We start from the raw sequence: 27,354 nt of genomic DNA on the forward strand, positions 1-27,354 counted from the left end.
TGTCTTTACAGTACATAATTGAATTATTTTGTTTATAAACAGTGTTTTTCATACTTCTGTAATTATCACTGACAAAACTGTGTCATCGTTAAATAATGAGTGCGTATACCTGGGTGACAGATTGAAGTTGAATCATTTTTAACATTTGTGCGTAAACATTACACAATAATCTTAGCGATTGAACTGAAACGTATGTCCTATTGTTTTGTTATTGCTTTATCCATTAACCATTTTCCCCGCATTCATAATGTTTCGATGAGGTAGAAGCACCGAATAAAAGAGCAGTATTCTATCCATCCATCCATCCATCCATCTATGCGTTTTCCGAACCGCTTTTTCCTCACAGGGGGTCGAATCCAAATAATCAAATGATGTCCCATCTTGAAAATCAAATTATGGAATAGGAGGGGGCTGAAATGCTATTGCGGTACTCCGGGAGCTGAAGACGAGATGTAACACAGATCCCAGACCAGTCTTCTTAACCAAACCTTGCCCAATAATGGATATCCATCTGACCGTGGACCAGCCCACTCAGACTCACTAGGAGTTTACGCCAAGTGGGATTCAGATCGGAGGAAATCGTGCTGGAGCCACATCCACACTCCACAGCAGCCCACGGCGTGAAAAGGGACGAACGGACGGAATCAAGTGAAAGCCTGGTAGGATCCACACAAAGGTTTACCGAGAAGCCGGACGCGGCAGACATTAGGACTCGTCATTCCATACATTAGCAGTGGACAATTTATAACCTTTTTTTTTTCTTTCTCTTCTCACGTAGCGAGAGTGAGCCACGTTTATTCAGAGAGCTAGCGGAATGTATTGCTAGCGAGCTAGCTAAGGTTAGCTAGCTAATTAGCTTGTCAGACAGACAAGAGTCGGACGTGTGGTCTTCACTAAATTGGGTCACTTATTTAGCGGCGTTTGACTTGATGGAAAAAGCCGCACACGCTGTGCTTTATCCATTATCCTGACACAGCCATTATGTTCTGCCTTGAGTAGCTTACGCCAATAAGACACTAAATAATTGCCTGAATTACGAGAGCCACTTTCGTATCATCCATCCGAATCCTTCATTGAGGACAACGAGGACAAGAGAAGAAGGGGAAAAACACCGTCCAATTATTTTATTTTTTTTCTTGGGCGAAGACTCTCTGCCGTCCAATGTTAATGTCGACCGACGTTGCATCTATAATGCTACCCGTTAGTCGGGGGATAATGGACCGAGAAAGAGACATCGATACATCAGCGGTGCCGCATACAAGCGCTGCCGGAGGTCCGGCGGCGGTCCGGGGGATGAAGCGAGGAGACCCGGAACCAGACGCTCTTGCAGCCGCTGCTTTGACTGACCTGACCGGGGCGGAGTGCAAGAGACCAAGGATAGACGGCACTGGGAATGTTATTGGCGACATCGGACAGGTAAACGTTCATTTTGTTTTGTCACCTCTACATTCTTTTGTTTGTTCGCTTTTCTTTCGCCCACCAACATATAACCGTGTACCAACGCAAAACCCCGTAAATTGCATCTTGCACGGTGCATGAGCGAGCCAGACAAAGGTAACATGATCCAGGCTCCATTACTTTGACAGACCGCAGTGATCGCAACCATTCCTCCCCTGCGTGTCTTGTTGGGAGCGAGGCACGCTTGGAATATTTTATTCACATAGGACACAATTCCAAAGGCTGCTGGCAATTTACAGTGAGTCACCTACCACATCAAGAATTGATGCACACGCTGCATGTGCTATTAATCGCGCCATGCACCCCCTCCACCCCTTGATTGTCGCTAGGTGTTAAAAGGGAGGCAGACAGGGGATTGGGGGAGGGTCACCACTGTGAAAGACAAAGAACAGAGCCTTTTGGTATTAGCTGAAGGAGAGAGGGGCTCAGGGGGGGGGGGGGGGGGCTCTGTGCTGGTCTTCCCCCTGTTTTCATAACCCAAGTGCTGAGACTGCGAATCATTTGCACCTAATCATCATCTCAAATGATATGAATCTGGATTGAATGCACTGTAGCTCACTTACACATTCAGCCTTAACATTCCCTCTCTGCTTCACGATCCCCAAGACAAAATGTCGAATTTTGGCGGCGTCTGGCGTAGTCGGGCAGCAAAACAGCATTACCAGCAGCCGCAGGTGAGGGGAATGAGATTTGAGGTCATCTGCAGGTGATTGAATTGTGCAGAACTGGTTAAAAAAAAAACTTGAATTGAACTTCTACAGCAGATCAATTGCATTGACAAAGAGGTCCCATATTGTGCAGTTATGTTGGGTGTGCTTCACAGCAGAAAAGTTAAAAGCCGCCAGTAAAGTTGATGTGGGAACAAACGGCATGGCATGGGGTGGACTTTCCCTGACACTTGTATTGATTTCCAACCACAGTGGTGGGCGGGGGATTGCGCGTGTGTGTTCGTGTGTAGGGGTCGGCAGGGCCAGAGTCGAGGACAAAGAAAGATGATATTTGGTTGGGGAGAAAGAAAAGCTGCACCGACGCTGTCGAGAAGGATATATGGGGAAATAAAAAACTCCACAAAGAAAGGAGATGAGCTCTATTGTTTACCTACGCCCGTGATCATGATGAAGAAGGAAATGGAAGTGATGGATTGCTGAGACGCTCTGATGAATTGGTATCGACAGCGTGTCAGCTGAATTTAAAAAGTACTTCCATGCTAGTGACTTACCATTTACTGTACGTGATTTACTGGGAGGGGCTCACATGAATTAGGTGCAAATGATTCAAACTAAAAATCATATATGGAATCATTCAATTAAAAATCTACTTAAATTGACTAAATAAAGCAGGTGATTTTTTTTACACAATAATTAATCATGTATAAATACATGTTTTTTTTCCTTGTAATTAAATTATCAATTGTTCTTTGTTCAGTGTGAATATTATAAGGTAATGCAACAAATAACACAATGCAAATAAAACACAAATAGGCGTAAAACTCGCAGTGAAAATATCGCTTTATTTTCACACACAGCTAGCTAAACCTGATGAAAATGTCGAATTTACAATCATATTTGAACCCATCAGTGTTCTTGCTGTTCATTGACGGTGGTCCTAATAACTGTCTGGTCCACAATCGGAGCGACTGACTGCTGTATTTCAGCCTATTCGCTACACAATAGCACGGCACAATACCGAGCGCGAAAAGGTCACCGCCGAAACAGGGTGTGTGCTCAGGATAAGTGGAGAGAATGCTCCTCCATGCAGCCACTCATTCCGATAGTCTTACCACGGAGGATGTGAGGGTACAAGAAACACTGACCTTCCCTGGCCGCTAATCAACACTGTCATAATAAATGAGAGTGCTGCAGGGCTGCTTCTTCTGCCTTTTGTTGATTCGCTCTCCTCCCCCCCGCTGCTCTGACTCATGCAAACGCCTCCCTCCATATAGCCCCTTTTGCATCTCCTACTCCCCTTTAGCTGTCCTCTGATAACCCCCCATCCGCACCCCCCCCAGGCATATTTCCAGATTGCTAATTGACTCTTGGTTCACAGGCAAACTACCACCCCCCTCCCCCATGTCCCTTTACTCTTTGTGATTATCCGGTAACCCTCCTGCAGTGCGTGCAGTCACCGGAATTGTTTTTATTTGATCTATTTTTTTATGATGATGTTCTTCTCGGGAGAGCCATCTTCTGTATCCTTCTTGCGCCTCCCGTCAAGGAGATGCTACAGTCCACTGGCTTTACAGTTCTAACTCGGAGAGCCGATTTGGCCTATCGTTGGCGGTAAAGAGGCTTTGTGTCATACTAACAAGATCAAAGCTCATTTAGGGGAGGGCATTGAGCAGACTGATGATCGCTTTAACGGGCGTAGGTAGCCAAAGCAGAGTGGGTGCTTGATATGCATGGGTAGATTGTCGTATTTTGTCATGATGTATACGTGCACGCTTGTGTAGTATATAAAATCACACTTCAAAAGCTGGTTTTTGTACCCATTAATATGATGCTGGTATCTACACATTTGGCTGAAAATATATTGAGCTTGTTTACTTTGTCCCATGGAAAAAAAAAATTCTTTCATTGGCTAATAAAAATGTTATTTCTTTAGGTAAATGCTTAATGTCACAATAATATCGATATTACTATATTCAATCATCGTATCATGTTTTTCTAATATCGTTCGGCCCAAAGATATTTTTGGGTTCTGGCGGCTGAATAAATACAACATTTTGAATTTATTAATCGTGATTTCAACATAAAAAAAAATCACATAATAGTATTTTTACCATAATTGTCTCGTCCTAGTTTTCACTGAGGATTACGGTGTGCCTCCGACATCAGATTATATTAAAAAAAAAAAAAAAAGTACTGATGACAGGGCTTTATTAGCAGCATAACAAAATTACATTTCAGGTATGTCACCGAAAGGCTTAGATTATTTTTGTTCTTCGTTAACGTTCCCCTAATGACTCATACGGCCCAATATAATGAGAATAAAATCTTGCTTAATTACTTCAAGCAGTTTGCATATATACATGTGCCGCCCTCATTGCCTTCTGGTTCTCTCCCGTTGTTTAAAGATTACTGGTAAACTTTGAGCTGTAACTTAGGCAGCGTCACACCTGACTTTTGAACCGGCACCAGCGATAAGATGAAAACAACAGCGTCTGTACATTCGGTCAACTGTCACCGACAGGCAAGGGCACATTTCCTAAAAAAAAAAAAAAAAAAAAAACTAGATATGTCACTTTCCCATTTGTTCCTTTTAACACACTATTTTTAACATGACACTCACATGTTAACTCTGGCTTTATGGCAAGTCCACCTCACACAAACGCTCCCTCCGCACTCACTCGTACGCCGCCGCTGCCTCCTCCCCACGGCTGCCCCCAAACTGTCAAATGTGATCCCATCTCCACCCACACAGCAAAATGTCAATGTTTTGCTCACACGAGGTCATCAGTAATGGACTACTCCAGTGTCATGAATACAACTTGAGTCAGTTTTTTTTTTTTTTTTTTTCCCCCCTTCAGTTTCCTATTGCTTTTGGTCTATTTTTGATCGAGCAGGGATAAAACCAAAATGGTAGAAATGAGTTGTGAGCAAATGTCAGTGCAAGTCATTTAAATAGCTGGTTTTTAAAATAAGAATGTCATGGAAAATAGTTACAGTCATACAGACCAGTGGAAGCTGGAATTGAAAATAATTCTTTTAGATGTTTTTCTTTCCAAGTCCACTTTTTCTTTTTTTTTTAACCACCGTTATTTCAAATGTTTTCTCTTCATGGCTGCCATATGTCGGAAGTGCTGTCTTGGCTTTTGAGAGTGTCTCTTAGACTCCACGGCCTATCACCTGTCGTCGAACTTTGAACCTATCTTGATTTTCTTCTTTTGACTTTTAACTGGTGAGACGTATTTTTTTTTCCAGTGGATTTCATAAAGCAGCTTTATAGAATGCCTGTAACCACACTCCCGTTTAATTTCCCCCGCACCCCCTCCTCAGTCTGTTACCACAACCCATCACCCCCATCACCATCTGCTGACCTCATGTCATTTTACCTTCCGCCACCACTGCTGCTCTTTTTTTCTCCCCCCCCCCCCCCCCTCCACCTACTCCTTAACTTCTTTCCTTCTCCCTAAAATAGCGTACACGTTGGCCAGCGAGAGAGAAAATAAACAAGAGCGATGGCCTTTAGCTTTGCCCTCGGAGCGTGTGTTGTTGATCCAGCCTAAAGCTCTGAATGTCAATCTTCCAGAGTCCCGCCTCTTGCACAAACTACATTTTGAAACTGACTAAGTGGAAACTGTCCAGTCTAGTTCTCAGTCCTATCCCTCCTTTTTTTTAATGGAAAATGCATGAATTGATCCAATAAGAGCCATAATGTTCTTAAGCGCTACCATATGGCAAACAGCATGCACATATTATATATGTTTGTGGAGTCAGATATCAAATTCAGCCTTTCCCATCCCCCTAAAAAAATATATATCAATCTGAACAGCATTCTTCTCCCATGACTCATTGTCTCCATTTCGCCAGGCTCATTGCTTTGGAGTTCTCCCTTCTTTTTCTCGACTTTGTCCCCGCATTCCTCCTCCTCTGATTCTCTCTCCTTATTTTCACCCCCTTATTCGTTTTTCATCTGCTGACTCCCTCCCTCCTTTCTTTCTTTCTCACCAGATTGATTCCAGATGTTGCTCTTACCCTCCTCCCACCCTTTTTGTGTTCCCTCCCGTTTCTTCTTTTCCACTCTGCTCTACCCGCTGCAGAAACCAACGTCTGTAATTTCATGGTCGACTATAATTTAGGTTCACATTTAATTGGTAATGCGGTTTTACATCAGGTTTTTGTTGCATACACCCTTAGCAGTAGAATTTGGGGATGGAACTCATTTCACTATTTGTTGAAACGTAGGAACTTCTACACTACATCATATTACGTAATATTAATATTATAAATAGATATAAATTCAGATTCTGCCATTAAATGTACTCACTAAATATGTCAAAACTAATTATGTATTGAACCAAGGGCCAGAAATTGAAATATGAATCCTATCTGTGGTGTAATGTAACAATCTTAATAAATATATATAGAAATATTAGCGCGTAGGTCGGCCAGACCTGGTCATGTTAGCAGCATGCAAAATGCCTGTCTTTAGCCACCAGCTGTTTTTACAAAGTCACCGCATTGTCCAATATGAGCCGGCTCATTCCCCTCTAAATGTGACGCACCAAGGAGAGTGTTCCCCCTGGGGACAAGGCGTGAGGCGGGGAAATTGGTTCCAGATGAAACAGGAAGTGGGGAAAGAGAGCGAGAGAGAGAGAAACAAAGAAAAGACTGTTTTGTATGAACGAGAGAGGACGGGGTGAAAATACATCATCTTTTTCCCCCATTTTTTTTGGGGGGGGGGTCGCTACCTACACTGGGACACGCTTGAGGTGTGCACCTTTAGTTCCATTGAATCAAAATTCTTCATCTAACCAATATATTATGGCAATAGTTTTGAGAAGGCCCCTTCCCTGTCCCACAGTCAGTAGACGTGTCAAAAAACAAAACAAAAAAAATCTTTCTGAGCAAAGAAGTAAAAAAAAATAAACAACTGACATCATGTCCCATGTGCACCCTCTTAAAGGTTTGTCAAAAAAATCTGGCATTTGAACAGGGGTGTGCAAACTTTCTCTATCCACTGTATGTGTGTGAGCTAATGTTGTCTTACCTCCAACGTGGTCTCTCCGCAAAGAACTTAGCTAACCTCTGACTCAATCTGCACCTCATCTGTATCTCATCACGTTTGTTTTTGGTCTTAGCGTGCATACTTTCAAGTCGCGGTTGAACTGCATTAACTTTCCTGCCTCCATCAGCATTCTCGCTGGTCGTTTTTTTTTTTTTTAGCTCAAATGTACTCAGATACTTGCATTTGATTTATTTATTTTTTTGCATGAATGTCGTCTGTAGCTTTGAACCTTGCATACTTCTTTTTTTTTAATTGTTTTATTTTTTTAAATTATTGAAAGATCACCAAGTGCACCATCCCCCATTCATCTCTTGTTCCTCATAGGAAAGTCGTGGCATGAGTCTCAGTAGGAGGTCATGTTTTCTCTGCGAGGCACGCCAGCAGGCAGTACTGCGCTCGTGTCTTCTCCCTGTCTGCTGTCAAAATATCAGCGTTTGGTTAACTTTCAGCCATTGTTCCAGGCTTGCTCTCCTGCCCCCTTCTTTTGTTTCCCCCTTTTGCCTCCTCCTCACCTCCTCACAATAGTTCCTCTAACCAGGACAAAATAACATCGAGATGAGAGTCAGAGAGAAAAGAGGGGACGGCGGACTAGAATAATCTAATTAAAATTAATTAGTGAACAAAAAGCACTGCTTTCTGGGGCATGTGCTGACTGTTAGCTGCTTAGAGAGTAGCGCTTCATTGATTGGGGGAATATAAAAAATTGCTTCCGTTTGATTTGAAGTGCTTTTCTCATGATTGACAGAAATCACGTCTGAATATTGTTTCCTTTATTATTAATGGGGGGGGGTTGCACTTATGAACAGATTAGCATTCATCCGAAAAGAAAAAAAAAATCTTCTTTTGTAGAGAATAGTTGTAATGTAAACTATGTTTATCATAATCCAGCCGCTTAAATACCATTTGCACTCTTTCCCCTCCTTCTGTCTCTTTCAGAACAATGAGCCTTTAAATCCTGGTTTCCATGGATACACTCCTCACAATCAGGTAAGAGATGAGTGAGAGCTTTTTGGCAAGACCAGTATATACCCGCTATGGGAAAAATAAAGTTCTATCATCATACTTCTAATTCGACATACCATAGAGCACTTTTTATCCAAGGGATCGAAGAAATCAAATGTTCTTGAATACTTTTTCAAGTTCATCCATTTAGTTTTGCAGCGGGACTTTTCCGTGTAACTCTGCCAGGCCTCTCTTTAATTTCCTACTTTCGTCATCCGTTGGTTAAGTCATAAACGAAGCTTCTCGGAGGACAGGATGAAAGAACCTGCCTGCGATTGAGCTCCTCTTTCAAAGGCCCCGACACTCAGACAAGCAGATCGCAATGCTGCCGTCATCTGCTTTAGAGTACGCTCGACATCCTTCACATGCGATGCTCTTTCATCGTGTGTTTTTTTTTTTTCTTCTTCTCCAATTGAAGCCCCCCACCCCTTTGTGAATATTGCTCACTATACCGCGTGCCTTATGTGCAGCGTTGTGGAAGAGCGAGTGAAATTTTTCTTATCTGCTTCTGAGCAGAGGACCAATCTGTGTGTATGCACTTGCAACTTCTATTTTGGTGCGCTAATGACAAAACACTTGTGTGTCCCACATCTTCTGCAATTGTGTTTGGGATGTAGCTTTCTAGCGATGCCACAGGAGGGAAGTGTTGGTCTGTGAGTCACTCCCCACCCCTCCCCAACATGGGAAATGTCCTCCTCCCATATATGCTTATTTTTTTCATCCTCATCCTTCTCTGCGCTTGGCATCTCCTTTCTTGGGAATAGAGCTCTCTTAGCTTTTCATGGCAGGAGCTTAACCAGGGCACGCCTGCAAGAATTTATCCGTCAAGTTCAAAGTCAGCTTTATGTATTTTAGATCTTGTTCTACATTTCTCTTTTAGCGAGTATTCTTTCCAATTTTTGTTTGCCTTCTAGCAGGTCGATTGTGGGAATGATAAAAAGCAAGTATAGGTTACAAATCATCAAAGTAATTTCTGCTCACTTGTGTACACAAACTCCTGGTTACAATGCAAATGTAGTAAAACAAAGCCGGCCTAGCTGGATTAGCTTGTTTAGTGTTTATTTATTCTGAATGTTAACATAAAAAAAAAATGTCCCAGCACACCACCAAGCAAAAACAAATGTCCGTTACTATAACTTTTTAAAAAATTTGTAAGTTAATTATTTTTATTTATTTATTTATTTATATTTTTCATGACAAATTAAGTGAAATTGACGTTTGTGGCCTTTGTGTGAGTCAGCACATTCGTTCGATGACGCGTGCATAATGTGCATGTGTTTGAGCGTGTTTATCGCAAAATTCACTCAGTGTGCCTAATCTTCAGATCAGTCCTCATTCATCCTCTCATCCTCCTCACTTACAGCCTTAATCCTGTCATCCCTTGCTCTTTCTTTTCACTCAGCCTTTTATCCATTTATCTCTTCATCTTGTTATCTGTCACTGGCATCCACTGCCCCCATTGTCCTTGCCCCCCCAGGCTGGACAACCCCCCCCCATGCTCCTTTTCCCCCCACCAGCTCCGACTCTGACCCCGCCCTTTCTCCATCCCTCTGGACTCAGTTCCAGCCAGACTCAGCAGATGTCTGAAAGCTTGGCATCAAGGCTTCTTTCCGCAGTGCTCCCTCTCTTGCATATGGAAGTGTGGTGCGGAAAACTGCTCTCTCATCTCTGCAACTATACGATGTTGGGACACGTGGAGCAGCATCGAAAATAACCATGCGAAAGAATCAAGTCAGTTTGGGGTTTCCCCTTGATTTTTTTGCAAGAACCCCTTGTGTGTTTTGCACGCAGCCGCTGCAGAGGATGGTAAACTTAAGCTAGATCTTTTCAGTCTTGCCTCATAGCTAGCTAGCACTGCTTTTGGGAGCTGCCACGCAATAAATAAATCATCTAAAAAAGCTGCAATGCAGTGGGGGTTGCCTTCTGTACTCTCACACCGCCAGTGTGAATCGAAGAAAGCCTTTTCTTGCCTCCCGATCGAGAAGACTCCGCTCTGATTCCGACCCGGGGAGGATTTAGCCGGCTACGCCGATGCTCTGATCGCCGGGAGAGACTCAGCCCGAGAAAGAGGTTAGGTTTAAAAGAGAGGCGGGAACGTGTAACATGAGCAAGTGAATGATAGACAGACACTTTAAAGAGGGAAGAGAGGAAAAAGAAGGAGGGGAGAGTCTCTGGCTGTCAGGCGGGGGAGATACGCCAAGGCCTGAAGGGATTAGAGCAGCCGAGCCGGCTGGTGAGACCAAGAGGAAAGACGGTGACAGACAGTCGAAGCTCGCATTTGGAAGAAGCCACAAAGCCAAGGGAAGGAGGAGCGGACAATTTGAATGTGAAGGCGAGCGTGGATCGAAGCAGTTTTCAACTCATGGTCCTGGAGCCCAGGCAGGGGAGTGGAGGGGAGGTCGGGGAGGAGACCGTCAAAGTGGAGAGCTGGGCAAGAGTTGTTGTGCCAGGTCAGACGATGATGGGGCTCTACTACCCGACCGCGTTGCTGGTAAGAACAACAATAAAAAGCCGACATGAGTTTTGTGTATCCATGGAAGTGTTCGCGAAGATGTATGAAGTCACATTCGATGCTGCACCTGCTCTCACGATTGTTTTGTCACTGCTTCTAGGGACAGATGTTGGAACTTAGCATTTGCTAAAAGTTGCATATCTGTTCTCAGTTGTTTACAGATGAGCACGGCTATTTTTATTAGCAACAATGTTGCATTGAATGTTTCTACAGTTGATTGCAGTTGCACGCCTCACTGCTATAAACGTCTGTGTGGGTGCGCTCCATAGCGGACAGAAGCCCCGGGGATTATATTTATTTCACGGTTCAGTTCGAGCATTTCTTCTCTTTGGGGTTCTTAACAGGCTCCTGTGTCGGGTGAAATGAGGTAGCTGGAGTTGCTGTCACGACTTGTGTTGACAAGCATTCACCAGTGGTATGATTAAGTACAATATGAGCTCTGTTATGTGTTGTCATGTGCTCACGTTCTTGTTCAGGAAGCCAATATGGTCAACAAAGACGTCTGTGCAGTTTGAACTTTTACTCTATGTGCTTAGATTGATGCTGACATGAAGTGCCAAGGTTGGTGTGACATGCATCCACGTTTTCTTCCTTGTCTTATGCTTTGTCCTATATTCTCTGATTTGGTGCCTGTGAGCAAAAAAAAAAAAAGGCAGCAGGAGCAGATGAACAAGCTACGATAAGATAAACACTTTTGTTGACAGTCAGCCTTCCCTGTTTCAATAAAACCGATTGATTGATAACGTTTTCAACGCATCGTAATCCCCGACAGCAGTTTGCCATTATTAGATATTGTATCATTTGATGAATTACATTTTGCTAAATTTACTGCACTCACAAATCCGTTCATATCTTACTCCAGAACTACTTTTTTGTCGGGGGGAAAAAAATCCTATTGTAAGTTTAACATCCTAGCTACCGAAATGTTATTGTCAGAATGTTGACAGTTCATATATGTCTTATTTTAAAATGTTTACATTTAGTTCTCCTCATTTCTGAATGTGAGAGGGTGAGCTACCCCAAGGAACATCGTGTGATTGGCCCACAGTGAGAAAGGCTTCCTCACTAAATGGACCTTATAAGGAGATAGGCAGTAACCTTTACTTGATGGACATTACAGTGCAGGAGTTTTTTGAATGACTTGAAAGTGATGGTGTGGGGGGGGGTCGGTCAGTCTCCAACCGCTGCAAAAGACATGAATGCGAGTTTAAAAAATATTTCCAGCATCTGCCGTGCAATTTTGCTCACAGTCACAGGAGCCATATGGGAATTGTTTGATTGACGAGTTGGCGTCGATGGCTGCCGCATTCGGGTGACTTTGGCTGCTGTGTACTCCACCGCAGCCCAGCACACAAGTCGTTAAACCCGCGCTTGAAAGCCCCCCCCCCCCCCCTCCCCTCCATCGGCTCTGTGTATGGAAAAACATATGGTGTCGCAGGTAAAACAGCCGAGCTCGCAAAATGCCGATCTGCTTATTTGGAACCTTGACTTTTATCGTTCCCTCTCGCTGTATGCAATACCAAAACATATCTTAGACGAGACACACGCATCCATTAGTATTTATTGACTACTGTAGTCTAGTATTTAACACCTTCAACAAGATGCCTTTCAATGTGTCATGAATAAATTGTCTGGGTTTTTTTTTTTTTTCCTTGTCCAACCATCTCTGCATTTCAAAATGCGCATTGGATTTTCAAACGCTTAATAATTCATGTGTGCTTTAACTATTTCATGGCTGCAGAAATAGATTGGAATGTATTCATGGAAGAAGAAAGACATTTAGCATCAATCTGTTTTCCTTTAGGGGCCTCAGGATTCAACAGGAGCACAGGATGGTTTGGTGGCACCCGCCTTTACAGCGTTCCCTCCTCCGCCACCTCCCCAGAATGGCATAGCTGGGACCGAATTTGGCCCCGGGCCCATGTTTGGTGCAGGGGGTCAAGGAACAGCTGAGGTAGGCGCTGGTGCTCATGAGGACACCACCAGTACCACCATCGACGACAATGTAAGCATTGTGTGCTTTGCTGGAAGTTCGGGTCACTTGTCAGCCCTAACTTTAGATTTGTCAGCCCTTGTGGACTGAAACTTTGAAATACTCCACTCCAAATAACACAAGCCTAACTAATTACATGTTTTCCTAACTGATATGGCAAAATAAGCAGTTTGATGTGAATTGGATTTGTAAACTACTAGTTTGCTAAATGGTGATGGTTGGTGTGTAAACAATCAATCGATAAAGCACGAGGAACATTTTTTTTTTTGGGTGTGCTCATTTAGCTTTCATGCTACTTTAACTAATGCGACTTAGCCATCATTTATGACTGCACCTACGTTCCCCAATCCTTCTTACCTTCCGTCTTCCATCGCAGAATAAGACCGAGGAGACCTCCCAAGGAGAGACGACTATACAGTGTGGGACTGGGGGGACAGCAGCAGGGGGCTCTGGAGGAGACTCACCGGAAGCCAAAGGAACCCCCAAACGTCTCCACGTTTCAAACATCCCATTCCGTTTCCGTGACCCGGACCTTAGGCAGATGTTTGGGGTAAGAGTGAGGCCACTATGTAGCCTTACATGGCCTACAAAAGTTTCAGTAGAACATTTAAGACGTATTAGTAATTCTTTGGCAAGGCAGTGGGACGGACGGGACGGAACGTTCGTGGTTGTTCTCGTGATGCTTTATTGGGCAATAAATACGTGTCTGTGTGTTAAACTGAGTGGTGGAGAAAGGTGAACCAAAAACAAAATGTCAGCAATGTGCCCTATGTACAATAGGGACCTCTAGCGCAAAGTCAGAACCTTCTAAATGTAGTCACGTCCAAGAAAAATATTTTTTTGAGTTCATCTTTTTCTTTTTGGTAATTATTTTCTTATTTTTGCAGCAATATGGGAAGATTCTGGACGTAGAAATCATTTTCAATGAGAGGGGCTCAAAGGTAAGCAAATGTACATGTTTATTAATACAAAAAGATATAATATGGGAAAATTGGAACTAATGATCTTTTGAATATGAATGCATGTGGAAAAATATCTGCCCCCCCCCCCCCTCCCCCCCATGACAAATCAGACTCTGCCTACTTTGTTGACCCGTGCTTTGTACCGCAGGGCTTTGGCTTTGTGACATTTGAGACCAGCGCTGATGCCGAGAAAGCCCGCGAAAAGCTCCACGGCACATTGGTGGAAGGTCGTAAGATTGAGGTAATTTTGCCATCTGTGTCCACTGCACTGTTTTGCCCTGTCTCTATTGCCACTCTAACTTCTATAGAAGCCCTGATTGCTAGCTAGCATTAGCATTGCTAGCATTGATAACTCTCTGATGCAGCGCATTCATATCCCACTGTCTGGTCCGCTGTAATAAATATAGATATATTTTGTTGTTCTTTTATTTTGTGGTGAGACTGATTGGGGGTGCAAGAACACATTTAAGGCATGCTGGGGTACTTTTCCTCTGCAGCATTTTTTTTTTTCCCCCTCTTGAAGCTGTCGTTTCCTCTGCTTTTTGATGTGCAACTTGTAGCCACATTGATACAACAACTTTTCACCACCAATTGGAATGACGTGTCTGTGGTTGGCACCCGAGGGCACGAGAGGAATGCAGTGGAATTGTAATGCATGGCAGATTGCTATCTCCTGATTTCTTCCCCCCCGGTGTACAATAAATCCCGTGTTCCCCTCTCCTGATATTGTGGTGATTGTGGCACCTCGTGCAACAGCAGCATGATGGGAATCACAGCAGCACTGGCGCATGTTCACTTGATGTACGTCCTAATATTACAGGTGTTTTTTTTTTGTTTTTTTTTAAGTGGTTTTGCATTCTGATTTTTGTATCTGTTATCTGTTTTGGATCTCTTGACCCAGGTCACTGCAGGACAAGAGCTCTGCATGGGCTAACTGTGCTGACTCCCATTTGTGTGTGTATGCGTGCGTGAGTGTGTGTGAGTGTCGACAGGACCCGCATGACGGACGGAGGCTGGGCCCCCCCTCCCCCCTTTCAGTCCTGTATTCTATTCTTCCGTTGCATTTGCAACTACACGATAGCGGCCTGCATCCACTGGTACAACATCCTCTGTCAGCTCCACTTTGAGTCAATAAGCAAGCTGAATGGATATGGATGGAGTTACTCGGAAGTGGCAGCCTGTCTTGTCCCTTGCATTGCTTTAAGCTGAGTGTGCCTCAACCCAAATTGCATGAAAGCAATTCTGCCGCTGAGAGAACTTTGTGGCATGCATTGTTTTGTTGTACTTTTTGTTACTACTTTGTAGTCATCACGTCGGGCTGCGATGAAGCAGTAGTCGGGTATAGTGTCGGTTTATGGTGCATGGGCTTGAAGAAACAAAAAGGGCTGGCACAGGGCACATCTCGGGGTTTGGGTTACACATCCTTCCTTCTTTGGAGAAAACAAGGCCAGGCACTTCTATTTACGGCAGTGATGTCTGGAAGTTCTCCTATGTTGCAGGTGATGCTCTTGTAAACATTTCCTTTCATTGGTCACTTCAGAGTTTGGGGAACTATTTGTTTACAGTTGGCGACACAAGAAAATTTTGTCATTCACAAACTCTGAGATACTTTTGCTTTGATTGAAATGTTGAGTGTGTGTGTCAAGGAGGCTTACGATGTTCCACCGGCATGAGTTAAGTCCATGTAGCCTATTTGTGCATGACTAGTACTTTCCTGTGGAAATATACGTGGACGTAGTGTAACAGATTTGATCAGGGTGTGCAGATTCTTCCCTTGCATGTTAATTCTCAAGGTGTTTGTGATACGTCTTAGTTTTGGTGATGGGGTTGTGTTTTGTTGGCATGGAATGTTGCACCTGGGTATAGGTCCAATTGTCTTTTCTTTGCAGATGGACTGAATAACTACATTCTTATTTGGAATGTTTATTTATATTTAAAAAAAAAAAAAAAAAAATTGGTCAGTAAAGCTTAACTGCTGACATGTCTTTGGTACATGCCACTGTGAATCTAACCAAGCATGTATGCGGCCTAATTTTGATAGGTGAGAAAATTGTTGCTATGTAAGTTCTGTTGTACTTTTTTTGTTTTTTTTTCCTGGACTAAAACTCTGCGCTTCGAAGAAGTTTCTTTGTTTTAGACCTTAAACGTATCCACAGAAGTGCCCCCTTCCCCCGTCAGGTGCTTTGAGTTTTGCTCCTTCTTCTGTGAGATGGAGTCTTAACAGGAAGAGTCAGCTCCTCCGTAGCGCAGAGTTTGAATCGGGCATTTGAACACAAGCAATGTGGCAAATGGTGCCGTTCTGCATGCATAATTTCATCCAACCGGGGGCTCATCTGACAGATTTGATCATCACTGCATGAGTATGTGTGGAGAGAAACCTTCTCAGCCTCCCACTTCTTCATGGTGCCACACACTGTTCATTTGGACTCACGTTGACCATAAGCAATTCTTGTGGCAGATCAGAAATCAAAATAATTAAGATGTGGATTGGACCAGCTTCATTTTGATCTCAAAATACTGGATGACACAAATTAGAATGACAAAGTTTACCATGTGTATTTGTTTGTAGAAAGCAAATTTGCACTTTGGCCTTTCCATCCTTGTCCTTCTCGCTGTCACATGTAATCCTTGCCTTCCTAAACTCTTTCATTGCCAGTCACTTTGTCTTTTCTTCATTTCACTTTTCGTCGCAACTAATTGCCCTCTTTTGTTACAAATGAATTGTCATTTTATTTCTCTTTTGACTATAAATTCTTTATATATATATATTTTTTTTTTTTTGATGACTGACTGCTAAAAAAATTCCTACTTTACCCACATCACCAGCGTTTGGATTAAAAGCGAGATAGGGCCCACACTGCATTTACAATTTTTATTTTTTTTTAAACACATCCCATTCCCAGGCCTGATTGTCATAATAATGCGCAGATCTCCGTTAAGCATTGAGGGCTCCCATTCCCTTTCCCTCTTCTGTCTTTCTTTTTCTCTCATTCTCTTCTGAGCTGTAACACTGCTGCTATCAGGTTTTTCAGTTGACATGGATGGTGAGGGGATGACATCTAGCTTTCTTTTGTTGCCTGGATTATTTGTTCCTTTATTTATTATATATATATTTTTTTCTGTTTCCCTGATGACTTCTGTGTGTTGTTGTCAGTCTCCACGGTAACCGCTCGCTGTTTCTGCTGCAATGGTAAGTTGTGTGCAAACGTTCATCACTGAACTGATCCCCCCCTTTTTCCACCTCACCCCTAAAATGGACCTTCTTCTCAATATGTACAGATACTGTTATTCCATCATGAGTTGAAATTTACGCCCGCACATTTTGTTTATCAAGCCGAACAGCTGTTGTACATCTCAATTTACAGTCCCGACATGGCACACACACAGAAACACTGTATGCGACAGTCTGGATTGTGTAACCGTAATACTTTCTGCACCCATCCCCCCCGCACCATTAACACCTCACTGGGAATGATCGAATGTAATCACCCGCCTCTATGCAATGACACGGCTTTCCACAGTCTTTCTGCTTATCCATCAGTATATGAAGTAGTCATCCTGTTGATAAAAAAAAAAAAAATCACTGTTTTCAACTATTTTTTTTCCAGTGAATGCTGATCGCTAATTTCTTCATGTTAATGACCTGCCAGCATTTTATATTCTTGTAAATTTAACACATTTCAAAATGTTGACATTGGCACAATCGTTGGTTCCCAGATTCCTAGAAAACGTTGGTATGGCAGTAAATGAGTTAAATCCCTTGGAGATAAAATTGCCTTTCCAACAAAACCCCAATCGTATTTTTGCCTTTTTTTTTTAACCAAATACAAAATGTCAGGCCATAATGTGGACAAATCGTGGTTTATCTGCTTAATTTGTAGTTGACTAACACCAAGACCCACCAGGACAAGCCCAAAATATTTGTTTGTGTTTTCTTTTCAAAATCACATTAGAAAAGAAGCCATGGTCCTCCAGCTCGCTAATCAGGCAGTGTTGTAAACCATATGCGCCTCTGAAACCGATGCTGGGTTTACTTTTGCTGTTTTGGGGGATTTTGCTGCCGTTTTGTTTCCTTCTTTTGGTTTGGTCTTCTTGTAGTGGATTGTCTGTGTATCAGTAGTTTGTAGTGATAGTCATAGTGTACTGGTCTTAGTTTGTGACACACAGTTCTCTGCCTGGCACAGTGTCTCATGTCCATTTTATTTCTCTCCTTTTTGGGAATGAGAATTGCTCTCTCTCTCTCTCTTTCTTTCTCTCTTCTAATTCTGTCTCTCTCGTTCTATCTTCTCTCACTCTCGGTTCCATCCATCCTTTGGTGCTCTGTTTCTCAACCCACCCACATGAGATCTCGAGTAGAATGGTCACCAGATCTAATTGAATGATGCACCTTCATATACTTATATATCTATATTTATTTATTTTTTTGTATTTAGATGTTTTTTGTGTTATTCATGTCAATATTACCCCCTTGTTTGTTATTTTGTCTTTGTTTGTTTATGGACTGGCTCTTTCTCTGTACTTCTCACCTGCATCCTTTCCCCTTCGACACACCATTTTTGTCTCATGTGTTTGACGTCGGAGTGCTGCGATTGTTTTGATTGGTCTCTATGCTGCATCCGACGCTTGCTGATTGGCTGATTTTGTTTTTATTTCTCTTTTTTTTTTTTTTTTTTTTTTTTAAGTTTCTTAACTCACTCTTGGTCATGTGATGCGCCCATATTTGGCTGCCTGTAATTTCTGTGTTATATGATTATTGATTTTGTAGAACAAATGTTTTTGCACCCCCTTTTACTCTCCCATGTATTGTTTGTATTTGTTTTGAGGTGTGTAAACCCCACGAATTTGGTTTCATATGGAAATGTAATTTTATTTTGTCTTTTGGTCAGAATGGACTGGGTGGGCGTAAAGGGCAGGACAAAAGTCTTGAGTGTTTTTATTAACCTTTTAACATTTTCAGATTTACCTTCCAATCGCGTCTCTGTTGATTTGCATGTCTTCCTATCAGGTTGCCATTGATTCCATTGATTTCACATGACGCAAATACAGCTACACAATGGAAGATGACATCAATTAGGCATCGTTAAAACATCTTACAACAATGTTTGCTTTGATGCAAAACCTTCCATGTTAATGTATTGATGTCGCTCAGCCGCCTACAGCACTTGCGTTAGCAAGTGAAGCTAATTGGATCATTTGCCACTGACCTTGTCTTTCGCAATGAGGGGAAAAGGATGCAAAGCTCATTTCCATGTGAATGAAACTGAGCAGATGAAGAACATGACTCAGTTAGAGAGAGAGTATGGATGGCAATCCTTGCCATTAATGGGAGCGCACAAATATGCTCATTCCTCAGTCTCGCTCCTTCTTTGTCAGCCTCTCCCCTCTTGGTGCTTATAGGTCATAAATCCCGGCATTGCGGCACAGACAGATTTGGGAGCTTGGGCAGAGGGCTGAATTCTCTTTTCCTTAAAGCTCATCAAAGGCAGATGAGGATAAATTCCGGAACCGCAGGGCAATCCTTTTGAAGCTCCGAGACGAGGAGTGATAATCAGCCATCTTGGATTAGACTGAAATATCTGATTGTGCATGCCCAAAATGCGCTCCTCTTTATGTTAGCCGCTGCAGCAATATAACTAATTTAGCTTGTGGCAGCCCTCGAATCTCGCCGTGAATCAGATTCAGCTTGCTCTGAATTGCATGATGACTCGAAATAACCACAACCGTTCCCACCCACTTGTATACACAATCGCCATCGAGGAGCTAACAGTTATAGCATCCGCTACACGGGTCCACGTCGATTAGCATACACACACACAATCGCATTCTCCAAACAGCATCGGCCTTATCATGAAGTCATTAAAAGTCTACTTGAGTGTCCTCTGTCCATTTTATTGTCTCTGTGTCTTTGACTGTGTGTCCTTCCATTGCCAGGTGAATAACGCCACTGCCCGGGTGATGACTAACAAGAAAATGGTCAGCCCCTACCCTAATGGAGAGGCTCTGAGCACGCTACCCTACGGTAACAATCGCACTGACCTACTAACGACGAGGCTCTGTGCTCACCTGATAATCCAAACAAACAAATCCGATGCTCTTCATAAACCGCAACACCTCATTTGTTCCCCAACACTACTTTTCTATGACTCTCAGCAGGGTGGAAATTGAGCCCGATGGTCGGGGCTGTGTACGGACCAGAGATTTATGCCGGTAGGTGGACACACTTCCATCTGGATTCCCTTATTCACATTTCTTCTCGTCGTTACCACTCTGTATTAATGCACTGCTTGCTTAGCACTTGTCCCTACTGCTACTTATTAAAATGAAACCCTGCAGGCTATAGTACAACACTTCCCTTCGCTTTGCTCAATTGCTTTTCTTCACCGTGGGCTTCCATATGTCTATTTTATTGCTCTCTGTTCAATATATGCCACATCCCTGTACATTACCTTTAAATTTCCTTCTTTGACCCCGTCTAGTCCCAGGATTCCCGTACCCCGCGGCAGCCGCGGCGGCCACGACAGCTGCGGCGGCAGCTGCGTTCCGTGGCGCTCACCTTCGCGGACGGGGGCGGCCTGTCTACAGTGCAGTGCGGGCAGCTGTGCCTCAGGCTGCTATCTCCGCATACCCTGGGTAAGCATGTTACAACGCTTACATTGTCCGCAGTATGTCAGAGTTGAGGACTTCACATGATTTGTATAGTCGCAGGCGGTGCATTCAATGGGAGACTTATTTGACTTAATACACCTCGTAAAGAAATCTGTGATATTAAAATGGGGGGAAAAAAAGCAATATAACAGCATCAGACATCTGATTTGAAAAGGACTAAAATGAAATTTAGAAATAGAATGACAATTTGCTGATACTGTAAATGTTGCCCATTAAAATGCTTTGAAGGGAAAAAAAAATACAAATAGAATTTATCACAAAAAATAAACATTCATGTCAAAAAATGAGCTGGAACTCTTCCAAAGGGAATTTGAGAAATATTGGAAAAAAATCTGAAATCCAGAATACACTCATATGTAGCTGCCCCCGCATTCTTATAATAAAATAAAATTGGGGAGAAAAAAAAGGAAATCAAAGTAACATCAGTTACATCCATCGATGAACATCTTGTCCATGTCACGTTGAGTTGAAATGTCCACTTTCTGTTTGAGCAGGTGTTTGTTTAACACAGCTGTGCTCATACAGAAGCTCAAACACGATTCACAACACTCCGCTCAGAAATCACATTGTCAATTGGACGGCAGCTCGTCAATGATTTAGACCGCGGCGCCGGAGGTTGATTTGAATAAACACAGATACGGCCATCTAGGGATTCATGCAGATGCGGCCATCATTGAATTTGCACAAGCATCAACCAGAGCCACCAGCACTAATTATGCTTAAGCAGACTCCTTGCACACCTAATTATTCACATTTACGATGTCCCCAGAGTTGTAGACACACTGCATGTTGCTGTGCTGTGATAGTTGCATATTGGGAGTCATGGGAGTGCTCAAATATTCCAAGCACAATTTACATTTTCATGTCTGTGTGCTGCTACAAGGTAGAAATATCCTCCACACATACTGAAATATTCTTTTTTTTTTTTCTCAAAAAATGCAATTACTATATAATTTTCCCCCACAAATTTAATTTACGAGTTGATAAATTATGTCATGAAGCATTAAGTCCAATAAGTTGCCATGCATTGTATTGTTGAATGTTTTGTTTGGAGTATTGAAGGGCAATTTGTAAGCGGCTGAACAAGCTAGCCATCTGCGCACAACAACATTGCTTCACTTCAAGCCGCTGAAGCGCAAATAATATTCTGGGAACTGTTGACCTGTCAATAGTTTTCAGCTTGCGTAGCCCCGTTTGGCAACAGAAAATTTCATGTCAGCTTTTATGACGCTTCAATCCACATTCCTATAATTCAGCCGATGCTCAAATTTTGTCGGTGAGCATTAGAAGATTATTTTCCTGACCTTAACTGACTTAAGTGACACCCATTTTACATTAGAAATGAATTTTCAGCTATCTTAAATGAGTTCCTGCGGCACTTGCAGTTGGTGCACTACCGCCCCCTATTGCCGTGGTGTATAAAACAGCTTGTTCAGGTTGTTTATTGATTGTTTTTTTTGTTTTTTTTGTAATTCAAATGAAGTTGTATTACTTTTGCATGCTGCATGGGTGTGAAATAATTCTCTGTCTCTCTCTCTCTCTCCCTCTCACCCACTATGGTTTTTGGGACTGTGCACCATTTTGTTTTTGCACTCCTGGCCCCACTCTGCCTCCTCCGTTTTCTCCTCCACATGCCTCCCTCTCTGCCTCTCGGTGGTCTTCCCCCTCCCTCTCTGTCTCTCTCTCTTAGCGTGGTGTACCAAGATGGCTTTTACGGCGCTGCGGACTTATACGTAAGTAAACTCACCGCCCACCAGCACAGGCTCTGTTCCCCCTTCCTCCTTTCACGGCTTCCTCCCGCTCTTCCACTCTGGGTGTGATTCAGCATGTTGGTCCTGTCATTCGCAACACAGAGTTTCTGGCTTACCCGCTGGACAGTGGAACTAGTGCTAAGCATAGCACAACTCACAAACTCTTTCAAAATTGCCTCGTGAAATTTGAGTCCCACTCAAGTCAGACTAATTGGAATGTGATGAAATAATTTGAGTTTGTGGATACCACTACAAGGTGCTCTGTGAGTGGATGAAGCGGCGTTGCAGGTGAATGTGTGTGTGTGTATCCAGGTTGACAACGGTTGTTTCTGTTTTCTCTATAGACTAGTGTTTCAGGACTCAGTCCTTAGTCCCAGATTGCCTCAGGTAGGGTCAACTAAACACCAAACCCACAGTGTGCATTGCTTTCCTGTTGCTCCCTACTCTGACCTTACAGTCATCTTTTGAGCTGGTCTGGAACATATTGTCCTTTAGTAGATGTTCTACTTTAAAAAAATATCTATATATTTTTTTTTTTTTACTAACTCACTGAAATGTGCACTTTATTTGATTGCGGGGTCTCTACTAAAACACTAAATTGTTTTGATTTCCAATTTCAGTAGAGAGCCTGATCTCATCCGGTTGACTAGTTTTTGAGGAATTGACTATCACTTTTTTTTTCTTTCCCTGAATACAAAATTTAAAAAAAAAAAATGAAATCATAGAGTAAAGATGGTTTGAATACAAACTTCAAGTCGCAGTGTCCTTAATCTGAAATTGAGGTTCCGTTCACAGCAAGGTGAGACGCTCTGAAGGGCTCAAGTTAGAATGGAGAACATGGTCTCTTCTTGATGGTTATTCAAGCATGTGTGCTGCATGCAGACAAGCTGTGTTTTCTGCTAACAGTCTTCACTTTTTTTTTTTTTTTTGCACTCACCCACAAGGCCTCGCTTCTTCATGAATAACTCAATCTTCTCCTCCCCGCATCCGCACACCCAGCCTCGATGCTGCGTGTGTTCTGTTTTTCTGCTTTGATCAGGTCACACGGGCATTTCTCGTGCGTTTCATAAATCGGAATTTTGCTCACACGCGCAGTCGGTCGATGTTTGATTTTCGCTGTCGCCATAGGATTGTGTAAGTGGTTTTGTCTGTGAGTGTGTGATTCTTTTTCTAAGTCTACCCCTCTGTTGTCTTTGCCCTCTTCACTGAATCCACGTGATAAATGTTTCAAAAGATGGAAATGCTATTGTTCATACTCGACATCCAAACTGTTCACTTTTTGCATTATATGCCTTTTAGACTTGGCTTCAAACTGTTTGTTAGTGTAAGTTTACTGTTAATCTAACGCGTAAATGAGAATTAGCGGCAAACGTTGAGTCAAACCGTATAATTTCGTTGAACAAAGCTCCACTAGCTTGATGCTAACGCATAATGCGAGCTTGAGCCCTGAGAAGCCGACTCAGATTTTTAAATCACTGTATTTTGTAATTGGGATTTTTATTTTCTACTCAATTGTCTAAATTATGATAGAATTGATTTTCATTTGAAATAATGACGGCCGTTTTTTTTTTTGTTTTTTTTTAGCACCCCATAGTCTTCTCAGTTGTGTTGTACATATGTCTCCAGGGAGGTTATCCTGCTGCCGCCGCTGCCGCCGCCGCCGCCGCTTATCGCTACACTCAGCCCGCGGCCGTAACCGGAGCAACCGCAGCAGCTGCCGCATACAGTGACAGGTGAGGACAAACACCAGTAAACACACAGCTCACCACTGCAGAGACGCTCGTGAGACGTGCTGGCACTTTCCGTACTGAGGTTCAAAATGCTAAACCCATCTGGTGTATTGACAGGAATTAAAAATTCAACACAACATACATTTGACAGCTATAGCGGCTCAGAATCCGAGTGAAGTTCTATTTTCTTTATGTGTTTCTAGTTACGGTCGGGTTTACACGACAGATCCGTACCACGCTTTAAGCCCAGCTGCTGCTGCCTACGGGGTGGGAGCCATGGTGAGAGAATCCATCCAATACATTCTAATTCATGCTGATACGTTTGTTACACTTTCTATTTCTCTCTCTTTGCTAGATAAAAACATCAAAGTCTTGTGTGATATGAATTATTATTTGTTTTTATCCAAATATTATTTGTATCAATTTCAAATATTTTTCTAATATACTTTCACTCCAAACTAATTGTAATCAATGAATCGTTAAATGAACCGATTCGAAATATATTCAACAGTAATGGCTGTCTCTCTCTCTCTCTCTCTCTCTCGTCTGTTCCAGGCCAGTTTATACAGGGCGGGATACAGTCGCTTTGCTCCATACTAAAGCCACAAATTACACCCAAGGAATTTCTTGTCCCTCCAGAAGCCTTTTTTTGAAGCTCTTTGTTTGGCAGACGCACCCTTCCTTCCATCTCTCTGCTGGTGGACTAGTGACAACCTCCTCTTTTTTTTTATTTTTTATCCCCCTTCCGTCCTTTTTTTTTTTCTTCTTTTTGCAAGAGAGAACGTTGCCACATCATCAATTCTCCTCTCTCTGTCTGACAAGGATCTAATGAAAAAGCTCTTGGCACAATTTATGACCGCTAACTTTTTAGGAACACTATTGGATCTGCTGGAAAGAGACTACTCCCGCTTGATCCGCCACACGACACTACATGTTTTTTTTTTTGGGTTTCCAAGCTCCTCAGTAAAGCCACTCTCTCAAGTCTCTGTGCACCCACTCCCACAGTGTCCTTTGGTGATTGAGCCGCCACAAGAACAGCACTGCTAGTAAAAAAAAGACACTCAAAACACTAGTTTGAAGAAAAGCAACATCCCTCGGCACTGTGGAACATAGAAGCTTCTTACTGGCGGTCCCAAAAAAAAAAAAAAAAATGCCAAAACCATTACCAACATGGCCTGCAGTGCTCAATTTTTGGTGGAACGTCTCCATTCACCCAGGAGTACAATGATATGAAATGTTGGGGGGGGGGAAAAAAAGATATTTTTTTTTTTTCTGTTCTTTTTTTTGCTTCGACGTTACCTCAATGTTTTTTTTTTATCTCATGATTTTTGCTGCCATAGTTATTTAACATGCCTTTATGTCTGGGTCCACATCATTTCAACAACACTAAGAGGGAGGAAGTATGCTCTTGGCCCCCCAAATCAGACTTTGTAGCTCCAACAGTAATGCAGTGAGAGAACCGGCAGATGGATGAAGAGGAAAAAGATCCCCCCCCCTCCGCCCACCCCTCCATTAAGAGATTTAATAGAAAAGACCAGGGGAAAGCAAACATCTGAATTTTGTCCCTCCTCATGCTGCTGGTCCCATGAAAGAAGTCATTTCAACGTTTTCTGGACATGACGATGATTTTGGCTTGATAATGTTTTTGGTTTTCAGCCTTTTTTTTTTTTTTTTTAGGAGGCCTGGCCAAGTTTGTTCCATGTAACCCACCTCCATATACTCGCACTATGTTATTGTTGATATTTGCCTTTTTTTGGTTCCAAAGATTTTTGTTGTTGTTGAAGAAAGCACATTTTAGACTTGATATATTTCTCTTCCTTTTGTGGTTGTTTTGCCTGTACTTGACTATTATATATTTTTTTAATCTCTGGGTTTCAAATGTATGGGTTTTTTTTTTTTTTTTTTTTTCAAGGTTGAAACAGTCCAGTGCTGTCCGCATGCAAGACATTTTAAATGTTTGCAGCACTTTTGGGAACCTGTGAATATTTCTTCACATGATGATAATTGACTTTTTTTTTTCCCTCCCCTGCCCTTTATTCAAACTGTTTTGCTGCAAATCCAAAACTGACCGAAGTTGGAGTCATGAGGGACATTTTGGGAGATGATGGGGGTGTTTGGAATTGCCAAAGCTAGAGGCAAAGGGACAGGACTTGCGTTTTGCAAACATTGTGCAGATGGTAAAAAAAAATTGAGGTGAGGATTTCTAATCCCATATCTGACAGGACATCTTTTTTTTTTTTTTTTTCCGGAGTTGCTCATGGAGCAGAAACCTGTGAGGATGTTTTGTATGATTGTGACACTGTGTGCTATAGTGAGTATTTTTGGTGCGCTCTTATTTTTATTATTATTATTATTTTGTTTGTCTTATTACTCCTTATAAGTATTACCACAAGTGTTGCTATGCATGCTTTCCTGAGAGAGAACAGATGTCAGAACTTTTTCCTTTGTGCATGAATTCAAATCTTAGTGCTGGAGGACGACAAGATGGAGGTGCGCGAGCGCAATGTTTATTTAATAGCGCGAAGGGACGAGGGAACAACTTTAGCGTGTTCCGTGATAGAAGGTGAAGGAGGAAAGTAAGAAAAAATGGTATCCGAGCCCAAAACTGATTTCAGTCCGCTTTAATAATATGTCTGATCTCAGTCAAATGCCTCTGAGGTTGTCACGGTCATATCAGATATGTTAAAAGTTTCATTTGGGATTTCCACCACCCTCTGCGTTTCCCCTGTGGGTTTTCTTTTGTAATGAATGATAACAGTGCTGAGGCAGCCCTTCAAAATTTTGCCTGTCAGTGGGGGAAAAAAAGAAAAAGAAAAAAAATATGTCGAGTGCACCAAGTGTTATGTGCTCTTTCTTTGGAGGGGGATCTTCTTCCAACAGCCCGGGGGGATTTTGAATGACAGAAGCCAAGTTAACACACAGCCCGGTCCTCAACTTTGACCCCCCCCGAGTCCTTGCACTGTGCTTACATCAAACTTGATGTTGGAACATTGTGAGCAGGGATGAAGGAAATGCGTGTGAATTGCATGTGGCCTCATTTGTGTATCACATGCTATTATTTCAAGTTGCATTTGACAAAAGTGACTTTTTAGTTCACAGTGTTCTCTCATATTTTATTTTGCCATCCTTGTATCTGCCTTCTGTTTATTCTCCATTATTATTGAATGTATATAATAAACGGTTTGGTTTTTATACTGCTTTGTGGATATGAGTGATTACTTCTGGGTTTTAAACCCCTCGTAAGAGTGGGTTCAATTTTTCTGGAGGTAAGTGAGGGAGGCTATTTGGCAAGAGAAAGAAAAGTTTGAATTCACTGCTGTGTGAGATAAAGAGGAATGCCGCAGTCTTCTGATTACACCCGTGAATGGCGTTCTTTGCAGCGTATTAGCTCATGTGACTCGGATGATAGATGGAGGCAAGTATTGTGCAACATTAATGCCGCTTCTTGACTCTGCACCGAATCAACTGCGCCGATCAGTTTTTTTTTGTTTTTTTTCTCCAGTTCATCCTTTTTCATTTCTGCCAAGGGAGGGTGGGGGGCCAATCTGGAAAG

General features: G+C 42.5%; 1 protein-coding gene across 6 annotated transcripts; it reads left to right on the top strand.

Moving 5' to 3' along the window:
- The first annotated feature begins 252 nt into the window (after positions 1 to 252).
- LOC147044578 (RNA binding protein fox-1 homolog 2-like) lies at positions 253 to 26,974 on the top strand. 6 transcript variants are annotated; one of them, XM_085933956.1, is made up of 13 exons: positions 253 to 1,416; positions 8,122 to 8,172; positions 12,504 to 12,704; positions 13,069 to 13,242; positions 13,580 to 13,633; positions 13,803 to 13,895; positions 19,586 to 19,673; positions 19,805 to 19,861; positions 20,131 to 20,284; positions 22,011 to 22,053; positions 23,698 to 23,804; positions 24,005 to 24,080; positions 24,357 to 26,974. In XM_085933956.1, exons 1-13 carry the CDS (start codon positions 1,162 to 1,164, stop codon positions 24,399 to 24,401), a joined length of 1,398 nt encoding a protein of 465 aa, XP_085790082.1. In that variant the 5' UTR covers positions 253 to 1,161; the 3' UTR covers positions 24,402 to 26,974. The 6 variants fall into 6 exon arrangements, 5 of the variants coding, with proteins under 5 accessions (XP_085790082.1, XP_085790083.1, XP_085790084.1 ...); XM_085933957.1 differs by lacking the exon at positions 22,011 to 22,053 and adding an exon at positions 22,416 to 22,458; XM_085933958.1 differs by having other exon boundaries at positions 19,808 to 19,861.
- Positions 26,975 to 27,354: the final 380 nt, after the last annotated feature.

This window comes from Syngnathus leptorhynchus, chromosome 16, assembly GCF_054491065.1.
Source record: "Syngnathus leptorhynchus isolate UIUO chromosome 16, UIUO_Slep, whole genome shotgun sequence".
Classification (NCBI taxonomy): domain Eukaryota; kingdom Metazoa; phylum Chordata; class Actinopteri; order Syngnathiformes; family Syngnathidae; genus Syngnathus; species Syngnathus leptorhynchus.